At 39.7% G+C, this 21,032-nt stretch overlaps 1 protein-coding gene across 5 annotated transcripts in view; it reads left to right on the top strand.

The window, feature by feature from the left end:
* Positions 1 to 20,521, top strand: part of LOC134793586 (protein FAM13A) — a 184,677-nt gene extending 164,156 nt beyond the window's left edge. Inside the window, exons 2-11 of one of the 5 annotated variants that reach the window (XM_063765202.1) lie at positions 6,346 to 7,005; positions 8,595 to 8,687; positions 9,382 to 9,657; positions 9,972 to 10,140; positions 11,385 to 11,548; positions 15,805 to 16,086; positions 16,426 to 16,653; positions 16,858 to 16,971; positions 17,514 to 17,696; positions 18,018 to 20,521. In XM_063765202.1, the coding sequence (XP_063621272.1) occupies positions 8,664 to 8,687; positions 9,382 to 9,657; positions 9,972 to 10,140; positions 11,385 to 11,548; positions 15,805 to 16,086; positions 16,426 to 16,653; positions 16,858 to 16,971; positions 17,514 to 17,696; positions 18,018 to 18,194 (1,617 nt within the window). In that variant the 5' untranslated portion in view covers positions 6,346 to 7,005; positions 8,595 to 8,663 and the 3' untranslated portion in view covers positions 18,195 to 20,521. Of the gene's footprint in view, positions 1 to 6,345; positions 7,006 to 8,594; positions 8,688 to 9,186; positions 9,658 to 9,971; positions 10,141 to 11,384; positions 11,549 to 15,804; positions 16,087 to 16,425; positions 16,654 to 16,857; positions 16,972 to 17,513; positions 17,697 to 18,017 lie in introns of all 5 variants that reach the window. The other 4 variants (XM_063765203.1, XM_063765205.1, XM_063765204.1 and 1 more) reach the window with 4 other exon arrangements.
* The last annotated feature ends 511 nt before the right edge of the window (positions 20,522 to 21,032 follow it).

Raw genomic sequence — 21,032 nt, 5'->3', positions numbered from 1 at the left:
GTCAGTTAATAGATCTAGAAACGATATGGATTAGATATGTCAGAGTCAAATGTGGCGTTTCTTCAAACAAAAACGTCACCGTTGACACTGACACATCTAATCCATATCGTTTCTAGATCTATTAATTGACGTATCTTAAAGTTCGAATCGGGCTGTTGGTACAGTAAATATTCGGCTAAGTTATTTTTAGGAATAAGTTGAGTAACTTATAAATTGAAACAAAAATAAAACTATAGGTAAGTAATAAGTAATACCTACGTGATCAGGTACGGATTAGGTAAATTGAAAGGTATGTAGGTATACTTACACTTTTTTTAAATTTCAATCTAACTATCATCCCTACTAATATTATAAATGAAAAAGTAACTCTGTCTGTCTGTTACTGAGGGCCTACCGCGAACCACGTTCGACGTGTTGCCTCTCTGTCGCACTTGTAAATTTGTACGTAAGTGAAACAGAGAGGCTACACGTCGAACGTGGTTCGTAGGCCCTCTGATTCATGGCTTAAATCGATGAGCCGATTCAGATAAAATTTGATATGGAGATAGTTTGAGGCCCGGGAAAGGACAGAGTTAGTTTTTATCAATCATCATCATTTCACGCAGATGAATTTGCGACAGAAAACGACAGGCCTATTCGGATTTCGAGATAATCACAAGATCTTGAGACGATTAAGAGATCAACTAGATCTACATTAGATATCGACTAGATGTGACTTGGATATCTAAGTCATAACTTGTCGAAATCGTTCAAAAGGACCTCCAGAATGTCCGGGACCGCGGAAACGTCAAATTTGACATATCTATCTTACAAATATCTTTAAATTATCCGTATCGTAACTTGTTGAAGTCTAGTAGAAATCTAATTCATTTTCAGAATCGAGCCGCGAGTATAGAGTATAGTATAAACACGGTTCTAACATCGGTACCTATTCGCTAAATGATGAGACTTGCCTGTCCGTATAGCCAGCCTTGGTCATGGCGTTTATCCGAGGTCAACGGTAGTTGAAGAGCGATAGGTCGTTAACATGGGTTTCCAATCGATCATTCTTACTCTTTTTAGCGACTGATTATTATTTGATTATACCTGAAATATAGCGTTAGGTATATCTTATTATTATTATTATTTATTTATTCCTTAAATTAACATTTACAGTCAAGCTACACATGTTAAAAGGAGTGACATTATATAAACATTGAGAGTAAGATTTTACTTAAGTGCTTATACATTAATTGAGCTCGGCGTCGCTATTGACTCCAGGCGGCTTAGCACGGTCGCGTTTTTATCCCTTGTCACCATGCCTGTCACGTTCTAACAAGTATGTAAGTGCGAAAGGGACGCGCATAGTGATAGTCGATAAAAATGGAACCGTGCTGAGCCCGCAGGTATCGGCTACTAACTGACAAAAAACTAGGTTCCGTGCATTGGAATATGTCAAGTTCGCTGTCGCTGTCCAATCGTTCAGGAGAGACAATGCGTGGTGCAGCGGTGAGTGGGATAATGCCCGGGTCCGCGCCTCTATATCTGAAGAATCATAAAGTATTAAATTTATTAAATCGTAAATATTTTCCAAGTAATTATTATATAGGTACGACCTCGGCAGTCAAACGACAAAAAATCTTAAACTGCTGCCAAAAATTGAATTGTTAATGATAAATTCGACACATTACTTAGAGTCAGTCTAACCTAACTTTGCACCGACGTGAGCAAAACGAAGTGAGGCAGTGTCCCGATGTTACTTATGGTTGTTGTACGTGATGAGGCATATACCCGGAACTGATTTTGAGAATATTATTTAATATGATATCACGCGTTCACGCTCATGTCATTAGTGCGAAAGGAAACAAGGAGTTCGGTACGATATCGGCATCTTATTGTTTATCTAAATACGGCTTCTTACTGCCCGATTCGAACTTTAAGATACGTCAATTAATAGATCTAGAAACGATACGGATTAGATGTGTCAGTGTCATAAGTGACGTTTTTGTTTGAAGAAAAAGAGGCATATCGTTTCTAGATCTATTAACTGACGTATCTTACAGTTCGAATCGGGCCGTTATTCGAATTTTCACTCCGGTGCTACGTGATTCGTAGCACGTTCTTCGGCCCCCTACGCTACGTCTCGCCGCTACGCAAAAGGCTACTACGCAGTTGCTACGCTTATGTAACACGCGGCGCGTCTAGTCTTTTGTTTGGTGGAGCGGGACCAACGAATAAACAATTTAGGGAAGTTGTTTGAAGAATCTAAATTGTTTTGAAACAAAAGCTTTTGTAAACAAGATGGACTTGCTAAGAAGTTAGTTAGTGTTTTGATTTAAGCCGAAATACATTAGTTCTAGGCAGTTTGTTTATTGACTTTTTGTCTACTGCGAGCAAAAAAATATACGTATATTGAAACTGAAATGTTATTTATACCCTTTCATACTTTTGTAGGTACCTATCTTGATAGTATCTCACAATTTCCATGCAAAACCTCTGAGGACCTAAAATCGCCATACAAAAACGGCTTTTGGAGAATGACGTTGCGTTTCACGGTGGCCCTAATAATTTGTATGCGTGATCAGAAAGCGTTTAAGCACCCATTAAAGCAAAGAGTGACGGCCTAATTCTCTCTCTCTCTCTCTCTCTAATTACTACAATTTTCTCTATTCTACAAACTTTCAGTTTGCCCCTCGTATTTACGTGTAAAAGTCGAATAGGTGCGGTTGCCCCATGGGGGTATATTTGACAAAATTAATATCCATTCATGGAAGCCTTCGTTTAGTTAACCAAGCAATCAGACAGTATTACCAACTAAGGTCACAGCTCTTCAATAACTATCAGTCTATCACTACACCTTATAAAACAAAGTCCCCCGCCGCGTCTGTCTGATTGTATGTTCGCGATAAACTCAAAAACTACTGAACGGATTTTCATGCGGTTTTCACCTATCGATAGAGTGATTTTTGAGGAAGATTTAAGTGTAAGCCGTGCGAACCCGGGGTGGGTCGCTAGTACAGAATAAAGCCATAACAAATATGTCTATTTAAATAATATATTGAATTGAATGGACACCGAAATTGGATTAGGAAATGCTTTCAACGACCGAATCAATAATTCGAGTTGTATGGCTAACTCAAGTCAGTAGCGATGTACAAGCAGCAACACTCCTAACTGTACATCGGTGGACCTTATTACAAAAGGCATAAGGTCCACCTATGTACAGTTAACAGTGTGGGCGATGGTACAGTCGAAGTTAAAGATATGTTTCTAATAAGGTGTAATCTTATACCTATAAACGAGCAATTCTTGTTTATTTATTTATTTATATATGTGTATATATATTGGGGATCTCGGAAACGGCTCTAACGATTTCGATGACATTTGCTATAGGGGGGTTTTCGGGGGCGATAAATTGATCTAGCTAGGTCTTATCTCTGGGAAAACGCGCATATCTGAGTTTTTATATGTTTTCCGAGCAAAGTTCGGTCTCCCAGATATTGAGTTGTAATAAGGCGAAAAGTGTAAACATATCTTTGACGTCGACGGTACAACACTCTCGTGGACACAGTTAGTTGACCATTCGTAAGTCTTATTGCTACGAGATAAGGTATAATAAGGTGAACCATAGGTTAATTAAGGTGCAGAAAACGTAGATTTTAAAAAGGCGTTGCGCTTTTTTGGATTACAATTTAAGCTGCCATAAATTTCATTAGCAGTCTTAAGGCCTTTCTAGAGGGACTGTATCTATCGATTCGAATCCTGAGTATTTTGACTTTCGCTCGATAGAAATGTATGTTGTTGGTACCTACTGTGCTTCAGTTTATTAGGTGTAATTACATTTCCGACCGTCATTCTCTTCGAGCAATACGGAAATGGCAGAAAGATTTGTACGGTGAGATATCGCTTGGGCCCCTCCCTTCCGACGTGTCGGAAGCCGGTGTTGCTCGAAGGTCATTCTAGACCTGTGCCACCTGTGCGTGCAGACGTGCAGATTTAGAATTTTCACACTTCCATCACACAACACTTGTTTGTGAAACTGAATTGTAAAAAGCCTTGGCGTTAGCCGAGTTTTTACTGTTGTAAGCAATGTAATAATAAGGTTGTACATGTTCTGTTTGGGTGGGTATATCAGCTTCTCGCTCTATCTCCGTGTGTCATGGCGCTGCTAGGCAGCACGTAATGTTCTGTGTTGGTTAACAATACATTTTATTTATTCATTTAAACCTATATTGCATTCTTATTTTATCTAGTTTTTCCAATATCAATCTGTACCTTAGATCTTAAATAACAATAACTCATGGACTAGGAAACAAGCCAATTTCATTAGGTAAGGTATTGATTTGACGTTCCTAGCTTTAGCCTTGAACAGACGCCCAACTCCAAGCCGAGCTTTTGTTTCAGGCTTTCAGACGTAACCTAGCGTATATCTCGGACTCGGACCATAGCAAGCTTTCTAGGTCACAACGGTTCTTTGTTCTCTGTCTTTTGGTTATGTATGAATTCATAAAGTAAAAAAAGTTTTAAGTACTTTGTGTAGCACTCGAAACAGAAAATTTTGAGGGTGTTGAATTGTTAATTATGAAAGCATTCAAAATCACGTTTTATTTGTATACTTACTCAAATGTTTTCAGGCAAATTTCTAAAGTTACATATTTTCATTCAATATTTGAGTTAAATTGTAATTCTGGTTAGGAAACAGTCAATTTATGAATTAAGTAGTTAAATTAAACTAAGTCCGTGTTTAATAGTTATTTAATACTTAAATAGGGAACAATGAGAACCTTCATGTTCCTGGAAATGTAGACGTAGTACTCCTGACTCGAATCGTTATCGAATTACCTAGGCCACTGAACATTCGTTGACGGCGTAATTTTAATAGTGTCATTGTTACACTGAATAGTATTTTATACAATCGTTATATAATGGACAGCTTTATAGGTCTGTATCTCCTAAACCATGCGTCGAGCTTTGATTTTTGCGTAGGAATATTAACTATAGTTTGTCAAAGGACTGTCTCATTTCAATCATAGACAGAGAGAATCATACTATCTTTGTCTTACAGATAGAGAGAATCATACTGTCTTAGTACTAGCACCCAAAAGAAAAGGATGAGTAGGTATAGTTTTCCTGGTTCTTACTGGCTGACAAATTGGTTTGACCAACTATAGTATGAGCTAACTGGTTAAAACAATTATTTGAAACAGAAAAGAGAAATGACTACCTACACTGGTTTCGTGTTTTGGTTTTGTAAGGTAGCTTACTTTTCCGTAGGTACTTACATAAAAAAATTGTAATTTATTTTTAAATTCTGGAAATTTTCTTACTGAAAAGTACTTGTAGCTTTTAGTGGGGCTATATGTTCTGATGAAATACAACCAACAACGTTAGATGTCGTTTGTTGCGTTCATTTCATTAATGCCAGGTATTGGTTAATAGATTTGAAGGTAATACCTGGTATACGTAAGTACGTATACATATGGAGTTGTCGGCTAATTCAAATGATCAATGGAATATCGATGACTGCGCGAGTGGCTATCCATCAAGCTAAACCAAACTGTCGGGCGAGACGTATAGCGTCAGCCGCTAATGGATTCTAGTTGTGTGTACATACTGAGGTACTTAAATACAATACATACATACTAAGCTTAGCCGAGCTTAATCGGTATGAATGGTGTGTTAGACGGTGATATCGTCACTCTTAACACCACGCCATTTAAGAGTCCGCAGCAAGCTCGGTTCTCCATACAAACGTAGTTACGCTCTCATTTTAAACCGACTACTTAGCTAGATTTAGAGAAGGTGATATTCAGCCGAGCTTGCTGCGGACTCTTTAAAAAGACTTACACAGTCATTATCACGCTGTTAAAATAGAAAAGTGACCATATATGATATTACATACTATACAAGAAGCCGTTTCGAACTTATAAAATGACGTCACATTTGTTACCTATCATCATGTTCCCGTGCACCTCGCTATGTACAGTACAGCCAAGTGTAAAAATATAGGTGTAGACAACTTACTCAAAAATATGTCCCATAGTTCTTAATTCGTTGACATAAGAGCTATTATGGGACATATTTTTGAGACGATTTGTGCACCCATATTTTTACAGTTGACTGTACATGGGTAAATATTGATGTGAGCAAGATGCGCAACTGGTAATATTTATTTAACCATATTGATAAGTAACAGATTTTCAAATTGCCTTCTCCTAGTGAAGAGTTTTTTTGTAGGTAGGTACCTACTACAGTTTTGCAGTTGCGAATGTTTTTACATAGGTACCTACATAAACATATTTTACCTACTTTTATACTGATTTGCTGATATGCAAGGGTGCTAAAAGGTATTTATTTTTGTTTCAGAATTTGCGAGCAACCCGCAAGAAACGATAATCAAAATTCTACCTCTTCTGATATTACTTTTTTGTCATCGGTGTCAGTGTCAGAATCACAATAATATCAAAGATGATAGACGATAATTGAGCAAAATCTGTCGCATTAACTTTTCTTTTTCAAAACACCTGTGAAAGTGCCACGCTTGTAACCATGGAGAGGATTCACTAGCGTTGTGAGCTAACAAGCTCCCCAACCCACGCTCATCCCATCAATGCTAAACTACAGACTAGTTTCAACACATTTCTTAAAGCAGCCGTAAATCTTTTAAAAACAAAATATAATATTGACTGTTTGTGCCGTACCAATATGTGCCGCGACCGAGACATGTCGGTGCAAAGGAGTGACATCATCAAATAGACTGCAGGAACCTTTTAGATATATATAAGATATAAGTTAAGTGTCAAGTTTCCGTCAAAACGGCGCTGGCTTCCGCCCTGCCGTTTCGTTTTGTTTATTTCCGTTTATTTTATATCAAAGGATAAGCAATAACCCGGTGGTTAAGCGTTTGGTTTTGGATTTCTGGACGGGGTTCAGCCCGTAGGGGCCCCAAGCGACCTGGCCAGCCGCAGTCGGGACAACATTTCTAGGATATTGGACTCCATAGTTGGTGCTGCAAGATACTGCATTGTAAGTAAACCTGAATAATTTTTACTCGTAAGTGACAGTATTGTTTTGGTGCGCCCAATTTGAGACATGAAGCTATCTCATAAACATATTCATAATAATATGATTTTGAGCTCGCTTTTCACAAATTTAGAACTCGTTTAAATTGCACTAGAAGTTTATCATGAGTAAACATATCTGAGTTGGATTTTGTGCTAGACGCTAGCCATGCGCTAATCAAATGATTCCCGAAGACTAAATGTTACCATGTAGGTATTGTAGGTACCTACTGTTCGCGACAAGCCGATTTGGCATTCGGAACGGCAAGACGAGCGACTGGGTGTAAGGTATATAAGTTTATTTCCAGCATGTCGCTCTGGTTGGCTAATGATCATAACTAATTTAACTGATTCCCGTCCGAAATATACTATACTTAGTCAGGATTTACAGCTTTATTTGTTATACCTATTGTGACTTAAATAGATTATGAAAACATCACAACTCTTAGATTATAGATGGCGTTTTTTTAATTCAAATAATAGATCCGTTTCGGCAAATGCGACGCTGCCCACCAAGTTTGTAAAGTTGTATTCGCTCTGTACAGTCACCTGCAATAATATGCTACTCTTCGAAGGCTTCAAAAATATGTGACACGCTCTTATGGCTCTACAAATAAGATCGGGTCAGATATTTTTGCGGTCTTCGTTGTGTAACATATTATTGCAGGTGACCGTACAGTCGGTGCAAAAGTGTAAACATACCTATATTTGACGTCGACTGTACATGGTGATTAAATTCTTACAAAATAAATAGTTCAGCTAGAATTGTGTTCGCAATTTTATTTTAAGATGCAAATATGTTTGTGCAAGTCCCACAGTTCCACTCCATAGTGTGGGTGGTATTTTGATATACGAGATACTACACTAACGAGGTTGTCTTATTTCAAGACAAGTGTAATATGCATCTGCACTCGTGCGTGGGTGTCGTCGACGCTTGCCTTGAAGAATCTTACTGTAGCTTAGACAGGTTTCGTTAAATTTAATTCAGCACCTGCTGTAACTATTAATGTATGATAGTAGCATAGATTTAGGTATTAGTAAGAGCATGACAGTAGCGTAGCTGGTTTACATTTCAATTTGCGGGGTTGCATTGATAGATAATTTGGTCAAGTAAGATAGAATCAGTAGCAAATAAATTAAATGTAAACTTTTCAAATGTAACTGTCAGTTTGTTTATTAATTAATGTCTCTCTGGAAAACTTGTTTATTGCACCTTGTAGTGCAATAAGGGTCAAGTCTCATTTTGATATTTAGCAAATACGCGTGATATACTCTGTCTATTGACACCCGACTTCAAAAAGGCAGCTAAAAGCCTGTAAGGAGGATGCATTTTTTTTTAGTTCATGCCTTTTTCTATTGACAAAATGGGTTGGTCAGAATACCTGTAGATACATTTTGCTGTTATCGGATACAAATATGTAGTAATAAAATTTTACGGCAAACAATAAAAACAGCCAATTCGAGTTGTCGCAAACAGTACCAATTGCCTTGTATTTATCGAGTAGATATTGACAGTATATCAGTTGCACTAGATCCATACATGGTTTATTTCAGAATCCTCACATAACGGCCTTTGGAAATTGGGGATTTTATTTCGAGTAAAGTTTTAAGTCAGAAGCGAACATGGTACAATTGGAAAGTCTGCAGGTACTTTTAAATTCTTAGGTGGTGGTGGGGCTTCACATGTGACATCATTGTAGAAAGTAGTGAACCTATTCTATATACCAATGATAGCTTTATATTCGCTTCTTTTTTTTTCTTAATTGGTACGGGAAAAGTTGTTAAAAAGTAGTCAGTGAAGTACATTAATGTGTTAATTTTTTTACCTAGTGCGACACTTTTCCTGTAACCATTTGTTTTAAAACTGAAATCTTTATGCGTAGATACAGTCACCATCAGATATATCGGAGCGCTCTACCCGCTCACAAATATCTGAACACGCCTCTATTGTCAAGAATGTCAAGGCGCTTGAGTACGTGTTCAGATATTTTTGAGCACCTCGGCCGCTCTGATATATCTGATGGCGACTACACATAAGAGAGCCGTTATTTGACGAAAACGCTTTTTAATCAAATTAACTGTAGTTTTTTGGAACAAGTTGCTTTAGACACGTATTATGCATCTAAGTAAATTACCTATATTAGAGATACCTACAAATACCTACTTACGTATAATTATGTATATTACCTTAATAGTAATTATAATAACACCATATCCCAAGCATATAAACACCCGTTCATTCACAAATCTGAATCCCATTTAAAGCCGCAAATATCAGCTTTAACCCACCTCGAGATTCACATTTGCGCACATTACACCAATACATTGTAACAACTGGTAGGGTTACGGGCACGAAAGCGAGTGCTCGAGCGAGCGGCCCGTTGTTATAACTGGCCCCGGGTGGCGTGCGCAGTGCTGCGAGCGGGAGCGGGAGCGTGAGCGAGCGCGGAACGCGGACGAGATGGCAGCGCCCGAGTGTGAGCGGGAGGCGCGCAAGCGACGCGAGCGGCGCGACTCTGGCTGCGCTCACGAGCGGAAAGAGAGGCGGCCGCACAGCGAAGAGCGAGCGCCACCACCGCCACCTCCACCACCACTACACGACTATAACCGCCTTGAGGTTAGTGTTAATAACTTACAAAATACTTACAATGCATTTATTTTACACATAATTCACAATGGAGAAACGATTACCAATTCATACCATCATATCCATTTACAAATCAATTTTTAAGATTTTCCCTATGGACGTTATTGAATAAGCTCGGGCTAAATTATTCAAGCATCAGGATCTCACCACGTTAAGTTTGCACTAACTTGGCAGTGACAACGCATACATGCCCCACAGGAGCACCATACTTGACGTAGCATTTAGCATGAAAACTTAGCGTGGTCTGATTCTATTCTCTGTATTAACCAAGTACTTATGTTTAGTCCGAGCGACGCGCCGAGCGGTTGTCGCGCGCTCGTCGCCCGCAGTTCGGCGGCAAGCGGAGGCGCGCGCCCGCCCGCCAGCACAAGCAACCCAAAGAGAACGAACTCGAAGACGTGCGGACCGCCACCCCGCCGCACTTGGACTTCACCCTGTTGCAGAAACCACAACGTATGTAAATGTATCCGTTTTATTTAAATTCCTAATGTACTAGACAGGGGCGTATTTTGTAATTTGGCGCCCCGGGCATTGGCATGTTTCGCCGCCCCAGAACTCAAGGAAGAAAAACAAAATGCAATCCGCCAGGGGCGGCATATGCCGCCCCCGGGGGTTGGCGCCCCGGGCCATGGCCCGGATGGCCCTAGGGTAAATACGCCCCTGGTACTAGAGGATCTACTACAGTCACTGTTGACTCATACTTACTTAACATTCAATTAATTTTGTGGTTTAACTGACTTGCGACGCGCGAGCAATGGGAACTGTTCTCCGTTATTAACCCTTCGGGTGGCAGCACCTCCGGTTGAACGGTAGGACAAATGGCGCGGCCATTTTTTTAAATATGCCTCGGCGTGGCAGAGGCCGCGAGAAGGTTCGGTCATAACAAGCCCGTAATTGGCAGAGACCGTCTCGCGGCCTCTGTGCGACGCTGCATTTCGCGCCTAAAATAAAACCGTTAAAACTATGCCTTGCTTGCTCACTCTTGCAAGATGCATTCGTCAATAAACAAGGATGGTATTCCCTAACGGTCGAATTCCCGCGTAAAACAAAGTTTGTTAGAAATGACGTGATGTTCCTGCCCTACCTCGCCCATTACGCGCCGACCGTCGTCGAGCCGCGAACATTCAAACGGAATACGCACTGATAAAAAGTGAAATAAACTGTGTAATCGTGTTAAATGTATTGTTTTGTCATAAAGACTGCTTTTTCTACAATCAATTGTTTTATTTCGTAACTATACGTATTTTTACATGAAAGTAGAAAAAAAGTGGTAATATGAGATTAGAACAAGTCTAGCATAATTCACATAAATAGAATAGAATTCATTGGTATACAATCAAATAACCCATTTTAAGCTGAATTCAGTGATATATAGTTTGTATATATCATTCATAGTTTTTTTTGGGAAACGGTCATATTTCTAACACGCGCCAAATTCGCGATGATCACCCGTTGAGGCCCCGCCACTTGACGTATATTTTTCCAAAATGGCTGTGCCACTCAACCGGCTTGTTATGTCTGTCCGTCTCGCGGCCACCGCCACTTACCGTAGAGACCTCGAGGAGGACAATGCCACTCGAAGGGTTAAGTGAATCTCCGTTATTATTTTTTTATTACCTTGTACCAATGCATTCGATCTCACTAAAATATAAACAATATGAAATCAATATTGGTAAACGGTTGGTACTATGTTCCAGTATGTGAGGAGCCAGAGACCCTAGATGCGGGCGCACTCGGCGTGTCGGCGGCGGAGAACGCGGCGGCAGCCGAGCGCATGCGTCGGGACGAGCGCATCGTGGCGCCGCACTCGCGCCGCGACCAGCCGGCGCCTGACCGCCGCCTCGACAAGATCAACAAGAAGGTAATATGACGGAAGTGGCGGCAAACAGGGCTATAACCGCGAAAACCGAAGTTTGCGAATTGCTCTGTCACTCTAATTGCGCCTTAAATGCAGTAAAGGAGAAAGACGCACGCAATTTACGAACTTCGATGTTCGCGGTAGACCCTCAGGCTCTTGCACTACATGTGAACGCACCTTAACACTTTTGCTGGGTAGTGCTCATAAATAACTGCCTGACCGACCGGTACTAGTACTAGCCCATCTGAGCAAAGCTTGACTTAAAGCTAAATCCCATAGCAGGAAGGCTAGCTTGGCAGGAAGCTGATTTATTATACTTGTAAGATCAGCAGATTTGTTTGAAGTTGACACATTTCCGATGACAAAAGTGACCAAGGCCTCTGGAGGCCTTCGTCCTTTTTTTTAGTCCGTCGTTTATACTGTTTTTTTTAAGCGTTGCATAACAAAATAGTAGTGTCCGACCGAAACATGTTTTTTTGCCGAAACCGAAACCGAAACCGAATGTTCGGCTTTGGCTCTAGTTTCGGCCGAAACCGAAACCGAAACCGAACCTTTTGTAGACTTGTTAAAATCGTTTAAAAAATGTCTTAAAAACGCTTTTACACACATACGAGTATTATGGAGCTGTCAACACCCAATGTCCTTGAAATTGATGTTACTTAAGCAGTTTTTTAAGAAAATTACTAGAGTTAGACCAACATAATTCTGCAACGATTTTGATAACACACGCAGTGCAAGTGTTATTTTAAACGTCAAAACTTCTATGAAATTATGACGTATAAATAACATTTGCACTAGTTGCACTGCGTATGCTATCAAAATAATTGCAGAATTTTCTTAGTCTAACTCTATTCATTCACCAGTCAAGCTAACATGTAGATACAGGGTCAACCAAAAACGCGAGCGCAGCGAGCGCGAATTTTTTTGTTAAAATATCGCAAGGCCGGGTACCGATCTTCACCTGGGCCTAAAAGTCCGAAGTGCCCCAGTGAGGCGAACTTTCATGCGAAGTCAAAGCCGTGTTTCAGGCTTCAGGATGAGTAGTTGAGCACAAACTCCAACCAATGTCCATTGTATTAAAAAGCGAGATATTTCCTTGAGCGCTGGTGGCCTAGCGGTAAGAGCGTGCGACTTTCAATCCGAAGGTCGCAGGTATAAACCCCGGCTCGTACCAATGAGTTTTTTCGGAACTTATAGGTATACGAAATATCATTTGATATTTACTATTTGCTTTCCGGTGAAGGAAAAACATCGTGAGGAAGCCGGACTAGTCCCGATAAGGCCTAGTTTACTCTCTGGGTTCGAAGGTCAGTCTGATGGCAGTGGCTTTCGTAAAAACTAGTGCCTGCGCCAATTCTTGGGATTAGTTGTCAATTGGACCCCAGGCTCCCATGAGCCGTGGCAAAAATTCCGGGATTACGCGAGTAAGATGATGAGTTTCCTTATTATTCCTTTGCCCAGGCCCAGTAACATGCGACAGTGCTATCTCATTGACTCCGATACAATGAGACAGTGTGCGCGTTATAGGTATTAACAGCCTCTTAAGACTGCGTCTAGTGGCGCCCTCATTAGTGGAATTATGTTTTGATAATAAACCAATTAATTACTGTACCTATACATGAATCAGTATATGTAGGTACATATTAATATTGTTGTCCTACTTATATTCCCCAACTTTTGGTCTTTATCACATAGTTAAGTTTCATAGTACGAAGTACCATTTCGTAAGATTCGGCCCGGCCGAAAGGTTCGGCCGTTTTTTGGCCGAAACCGAAACTACAGCCGAAACATGATTTTTTGGCCGAAACTGGCCGAAACCGAAACCGAAACCGAACCTTCGGTCGGACACTACAAAATAGCGACTAAGGAGCTGGCCTTTATCTAAATAATTATTTTAAACAGGTCCGTAACTTGTATGGATAGATACTGAAAAATTTAACCCCTAAGAGAGTGAAAATGGAAATGAGGCGAAGACTAGTCTACACATTAAAAAAAACCGGCCAAGTGCGAGGGACTCGCGTTCCAAGGGTTCCGTATATTACACAATTTTTAACAATCAGTGCCGAATTAAGATATTTTGATGCCCTAAGCATTTCTAGGTGCCCCCTCTTCCTAGGGTCATCAAGATTACATTGATTTTTTGGTAAATTGAGAGAAGTTCATTGCCGCATTACAGCTGAGAATGGAAATCAGTCACATCATTTTATCACGAAAATTGACAGTGCCGCAGCAGTAATGTTGCAACAGAGTACCTAATGCTGTTGCAGTCGCCACCCGAATGTCACCTTTATCATAGCTTAGAAAGTAATAGAAACGCGAGCGAAGCGAGCGCGGAAATTTTTCGATATAAAAACGCAATATGATAGACAGTTATACATTTTTACTTTTAGTATGGAAATCAGTCACATCATTTTATCACGGAAGTTGACAGTACTGCAGCAGTAACGTTGCAACGGAGTAATGTTGCTGCAGTCGCCACCCGAATGTCACCTTTATCATACCTTATAAAGTTATTGAAAACGCGAGCGAAGCGAACGCGAAAATTTTTCGATATAAAAACGCAATTTTAGTTATAAGTAGTCCCAACCAGGCGCGAATCCAGGATTTCATACAGAGAAGGGATGGGACAGTTTTCTATCAGCCTAGCTTCGCATACGGCTCGATATTTAAGGGTCTCAGCGAGGTTGTTTTCATGCATAAAATATGCAAGAAAGCAGAGAGCTTGGAATTGAATTGGCGAAGTGTGAGAAAGGCAGTAGGCCCAGCTGCGAAAGAGGAAAGCTTGGATTTGGATCCACGCCCAAGTGTAATTAAGGCAGAAGATCAACTTTGCCGTAAGGCAGAAGGCCTCGCATAAGACCTAACGCCGAACCGCAAAAGAGTGGGTTGAAATCGAATCTATGCATGTAATCCCGACTCTTCTACTGCTACCGATTGTTTCCCAAATAATTACGCGCCATTATTTTTGCAAATTAGCTTTTGGACAGCTAAAAAAATCGTGTGGTAAAAACGATGTGTGACCTAGAAATGCTTAGGGCATCAAAATATCTTAATTCGGCACTGATTGTTAAAAATTGTGTAATATACGGAACCCTTGGAACGCGAGTCCGACTCGCACTTGGCCGGTTTTTTTTAATTTGACCTTACAATTACTCGTAAGTAGGTAAGACCGTTAAATATTTAAAATGATTATCTTATCAGAAAATTATCACCAATTACTCTAAGAAAACTACTACTCTAAGTAATCCGGCACTGTTAACAATGTATTTTTTATGTGAAACGTGAGTGAAATCTCTTTAAAAAATCCGTAGGGGTCGGATCAAAAACTGTAATTAAGTCCGACTCACGCTTGACTGTACATTTCTAATAGGTTTTCCTGTCATCTATAGGTATAGACCTATTTTATGTATTTTTTTTTAAAATTTAAGACTTAGTAGTTTCGGAGATAAGGGGGGGGGGGGGGGAATGGTCATTTTTTGCCTATTTTCTTGAATAACTTCTAAACTGTTTATTCGAAAATTATAAAAAAATATATTTGAGATCCTTACAATAAGCTCTTTCATTTGATATGTAACATGATTAAGGTTGAAAAATTAAATTTTTTCATTTTTTCATTTACCCCCCAAAAGTGGCCCCCATGTTTAAAATTCATTTGTTAACGTTACATGTCCGTATTTGGGTCACAAACTTACATATGTGTACCAAATTTCAACTTGATTGGTCCAGTAGTTCCGGAGAAAATCGGCTGTGACAGACGGACAGACAGACAGACAGACAGACAGACGCACGAGTGATCCTATAAGGGTTCCGTTTTTTCCTTTTGAGGTACGGAACCCTAAAAACCGGGCAAGAGCGAGTCGGACTCGCGCACGAAGGGTTCCGTACCATCATGCAAAAAAAAACGAAAAAAAAAAAGCAAAAAAAGAACGGTCACCCATCCAAGTACTGACCACTCCCGACGTTGCTTAACTTTGGTCAAAAATCACGTTTGTTGTATGGGAGCCCCATTTAAATCTTTATTTTATTCTGTTTTTAGTATTTGTTGTTATAGCGGCAACAGAAATACATCATCTGTGAAAATTTCAACTGTCTAGCTATCACGGTTCGTGAGATACAGCCTGGTGACAGACGGACGGACGGACGGACGGACGGACAGCGAAGTCTTAGTAATAGGGTCCCGTTTTACCCTTTGGGTACGGAACCCTAAAAACCAAGATCATAAAAATATCAATAATTCACGTTGAGCCTTAAAATTTCAGATCAGCGTGCTCAAAAAGAACATTACGAAGCACGAGGCCGAATACGAAGCAAAGCACGGCTACGCCATCACGCCTGGCGAGCGCATCACTGACGTGCAACTCACGCGCATGTACGAGACGCTGCGGCGGCTCCAGGCGGAGAAGCGGTGCATCAAAGCGGACCCTGTCGAGTACGCGCTCAAGCTACAGGCCGCTAAGCAGCAGAAAGAGAGAGATGATAAGCTGGACGAGGCGCTGAAGAGTGAGAAAGCTATGACTGAGGTTGTGAGGGATATTGAGGAGGTATTGGTTTTTTGTGTAATTTTCCGTTTAACCATTCAATCGTCGGCTTAATGTTGTACGCTCCGATATTCATCCTACTTCTACTGCAGATGGAAAAAGACATACCAATGAATATTCCCACAACGATTGCGGATGACCGTAACTTTAATCTTTGGTGACGTACTAACTATGAATTTTAATTATGTAACTTCTCTGCAAGACAGCTATCGAATTCTATTCATCTTAATTTAGAAGTATTCATCATCTATTTCTTCTAATCTACCGACTGACTGGCTGACACTAATGTTGACTCCATATTGTAGTGAGTTTTATATGAAAACAAAATATGCTTGCTTCCAGTGGTTGGAAGGTTGTCGCCAAGCAGCAGGACGGCTCACTAGCGCCGAGGGCTCATGGACGAGCGCGCAGCTGGCGGCCGAGAAGTCTTGCGTGCAGCGAGCACTGCTACGACTCGAGGCGGCGCGCGGCCGCCCGCCGGCGCACTCCGCCGAGCGCGGCGCCGCCCGGCACCTGTACGAGAGATATAGGGCCGTCAAGCGGGCGCTGGCCTCCTCTAGACCGGATGCGGTAAGTGACACTACTATGGCAAATCCCAGCTACATTCCGGTCAGATAAGAACACATTAGATATTACCAAAATGTTAACACGAGAACGACTCATTAGTGCCGAGGGTTCATGGACGAGCACCTAGCTACCGATCAAAAAGTCATGTGTGCACGTTGGCTTTCTCTTAATAGGTACTTAATTACAACAGAACCTGTTATTTGACAGGTCGGTGGAGTGAACGGGGAGTTGGCGACGATACACGAGCATGAGGCGATGCTGTTCAACACCAGCGTGGACAGCTCCAGCGACAGCCAAGAAAAACCTTCCGACTCTTCACAGGTGAGCAGATTTTATAGTACAGTCAGCAGCAGAAGTTGCTAAGCGGGCCGGGTGTTCAAAATGATCTAGACGCGACTTTATTGTTAAGAGAATACGAGCGTGTCAAGGTAATTTTGAACACCTCGCCCGCTTAGCAACCTCTGCTGATGACTATACCTATTTATGGCTTCTGCTAATCTGCTCGTGAGATAGTCTGCTTAGAATTATGATTCCCGTGGTAAAAAGCTTTTGGTACAATCTTTTATCGCTGACTGTATTTTTTTAACAAACATTCATAGAAGCTCATTGAGGTTGCGTTGTTTTGTCATCTAGTTCCTATTTTTCTAGGCCATTTTCATCTTCCATCATCAAATCAAATCGACGTCATCATAATATTGCATTGTCACCTATGTCAAATTTCTGCGAAATCGGTTACTAAGAAGTAGACACAAAACGGTTTAAAAATTTTGAAGACAATTTACATCCATTATTATGACATACGAATTATAGCTTGTAAAAACCCGATTGCATTGCATACATAAATACCTTTCGGCCATGTACAGGAGACAACAGAAACGCCTCTCCAGTCGCCACCTACTCGCGACGGCGAAGAGCCGCCCTCCTCCACCTCGTCCGCCAAGTCTGGCACCACCAGCGAGGAGGCTACACCGTCCAACGAGGGCCTGCACTGCCTCGGCCTCGAAGACTTGGCCAGAGCTCTTGGAGAAGCAAAACTACAGAAATGTGTAAGTGTAAAAATATTACTGTGTAATTAACCGTAATGATTACGCATTGTCCATATCCATTTGAATCCTATCTGAACTCCAAAATAATCTCGTAGGAGGAAACAACATAAAAAAAGATTTATCTAAATAATTTTATTGTAGGTACACCAGACGTTTGTGTTTTTATGTTTCTTTTCAGGCATAATCCTAATTTGAACCATCAATACTCGATTTTTGGTTTATTGAAACCACTGAAACGGTAAACATATAAATGGGGTGTATGAACACCTTCACATTCCTTTTCAATTTTCACAAATTCATATATGAACGTTTTATTTATAGGTATTGCGAAGGAGCATAAAAGAGTACGAAATAAGCTTTGAACTCCAAAACAGTAGGAAGGTCCAGCGCGACGACAAGAAGGGCCGCGAAGAGGAATATCTCCGCTACAAGGCAGTGAAGGCAAGAATAAAACTTATCAATGCCCTCATCAACAAACAAAAGACTTTAAACTTTTGAACTTTGAACTGAAGCTCAAGAAACGCAAATGCTACAAGCCAAACTTTTGGCATTGCAATGAAGAGCGTAGGTAAAAGAGAAGAGTTCTAAGTTTTGGACCCCGACGAGGGTTGTTCGCTCAGTTTTGTTGGAGCAGAAGGATATATACACCATTTTGAACTCAAGAGCGTCGAGAATGTACAACATGAAATCGGTTAATACTAACCAGATGCGCAACACTGAGTTACACTGCGAAACTTAGTAATGATATATATTATAATGAATAACTAAGCTTGTTATGAGTAGGGTCCATTTTTCTCAGAACGAGGCATTGTCAGTAACCAGACAGTTTTGTTACTCTCTATATACCTACAGGAAAGTAACCGAACGGTATCTTAATTCTGCGTACAATAAGTCTGATTTATTTAAAAGGACTGTGTTTCATTAAAATATTAAATTAGGTAATACTTTGGTTTGTTGGTTCTTATAATAAATGTAGAGATGTCATAGGGACAAGTATAATTAATGAAGTGGATCAAGGAATTGTGTAGCCCAAAGGGAGAAAAGGTATTCAAAGAAAAAGTGCTTCCCTTGATCGATGAAATCCGATGTAAAATATTGGTAGAACGGTTGAGAATCGACTTGAAATACTGAAGTTATTGCACACCCAATAACTGAAAGACAATTAATAAAGCTGTGCGGTGATAATGCGCTTGCTAAAAAACCGCAAGCGCGGTATGCAAACCTTAAATATTTGTAATATTATGTTATTACTCGTAGTTAGTAGTTCGCACGCATTTATAGATACATTTATAATTGAGAGCGAGACACGCTGCGAGTACAATAACATATCGATAACAATTTTTTTATATCAATCTCCGCCCCAGGACGGATCAGCAACTCTAGCGCATGTAGCGATCATGATCAAATACCTACACCCTGATACATATGAACATAGTTTGATCTATGACCAAGATGTTGTATCTACTTTATAGATTACGATTGAATTGGGATATTAACTAAAGTACCTGACATCACCGAGTGTGGTGTGCGAATAGAGGCAAATTTACTACGTTTGAAATACATATATAGCAAAACCAATAAAAAAGGTATTCTTTGAACCTATTATGATAAATGATCTTGTTATTTAAAAATTATACGAAGTGTAAATATATACTACATTTACGAATAACATATAGCACAATATTGCTCTGTGTTGTACAAAGATTACGAAACGCATGGGATACTTTGTGTTAATAATACTTGAGCTGCTGTTTGTCGGTTTGTGTCAAGTTATATTTGCATAAGGTGTTTCATACACGGGCAACTATTTGATATATATGACTGTCCGTCAAAAATAATGGTTAAATCTTTCACTGTAACATCAAAGTAAAGGTCCTGGACATGAGTAAATAATAAATTCTAGTCCTAATCCTAAATTAAAAAAAATCCCTACCTAATATATATTAACATAGGGGGGAGGTTTAATTGCCACGATTTAGGCTGCTAGATACGTTTTGAGAGTCTTCTTTAAAAGAGGAACTTACTTTAGAATCGCTAATAATTAAATTATTGAAAGTAATAATTTATTACTAATAAAAATATTGTCTAGTGTTAAGCTACTTACCTGTGATTTTTTATTACGATTGTAATGTTCTTGTAAGACAAGAAAGTCTTTTTATTAGATGTTTTTAATTTATTGTTATTATGTCTCATGATTTGATTTTTATGTCGTTTTTAACTGTGTTGTATTTAGATATATTGACAATCTTTGTGTTTATAATTGTACAAGTCAAAAGTGACCTGAAAGATTTCTAAGAGGTGTCAAACAGATGTCTGCACTGCACCTCCTCTGTGTTGTTTCTAAGATCTTATAAGCAGGTCAGAATTATATTAAATTCAATATTACAAAGATCAACTCACTTTTTATATAGAAAAACTTTAAAATGTATCCGGACTGCAATTTTTATACTATTAAAGATTATTATTATTATAAAATAATGTGTAGCTTGTGGTAGATGCCTGCAAGGTATCGAGGTACCAGTGAAATTTGTACATATACATATCTTTATAAAAATGATGGTAAAGTACCACTTTGTTCTGTAAGTCGTTTAATGTCAAACGAATTATTTTAAGTTTATGTACTTACCTACTACAAAAAGGTCCTTCCAGATATCTAGAACATAGCCCTGGTACCTACCTAGCTCGAGAGAAAACTTTGTATGGTTGAACGCTGATGTACCTTGCCTAATGTTATTAAAGTAATCAAACAGTAATTAGGTAGATTTCTGTAAATTGCCATGATTATCCATATGCGAATATGTTTAAAAATAAAATACTGATCTATCCGACTGCGTATTATTGGAAACTTATTCCTAGGTCTCCAGATAGTGCATGATGTAACAAGAGGGAAGCACGCAGGTACCGTACCTACCTACATATTATCTTGTGTACACATACACAATTGTGTATACATACACAATCTATACATACTTAATAACTTAGGCATTAAAAAGCGAGAGATTGACGGTTACACATTACCTACTTACTTGAATTTATTATTAAATAATTAAATGCGTATGTACAGTCAGCACCAAAAGTAATGGATCAGGGGGCCGATTTTTGAATTTCGATCGCTCGATTTCGTCACTCGAAAATCGGTGGAAAACGGCGAAATGCTAATTTTTGAAATACGAGCGATCGAAATTTGGAATCTATTGGTATTGACCACTCGATTTCAATTGTATTAGTAGAATTTAAATGCCTAGTAGTGGAGATATTATTTAACGAAATACACGAAATCGAGTGGTCCAAATTCAAAAATCGGCCCCCAGGCTACGATTCTAAAGTATCAGTTTC

The sequence above is a fragment of the Cydia splendana genome, chromosome 9, assembly GCF_910591565.1.
Source record: "Cydia splendana chromosome 9, ilCydSple1.2, whole genome shotgun sequence".
In the NCBI taxonomy this organism is placed as follows: Eukaryota; Metazoa; Arthropoda; class Insecta; order Lepidoptera; family Tortricidae; genus Cydia; species Cydia splendana.
Note: the sequence above shows the minus strand (reverse complement) of the source record. Positions and strands in the feature narration are given on the sequence as shown.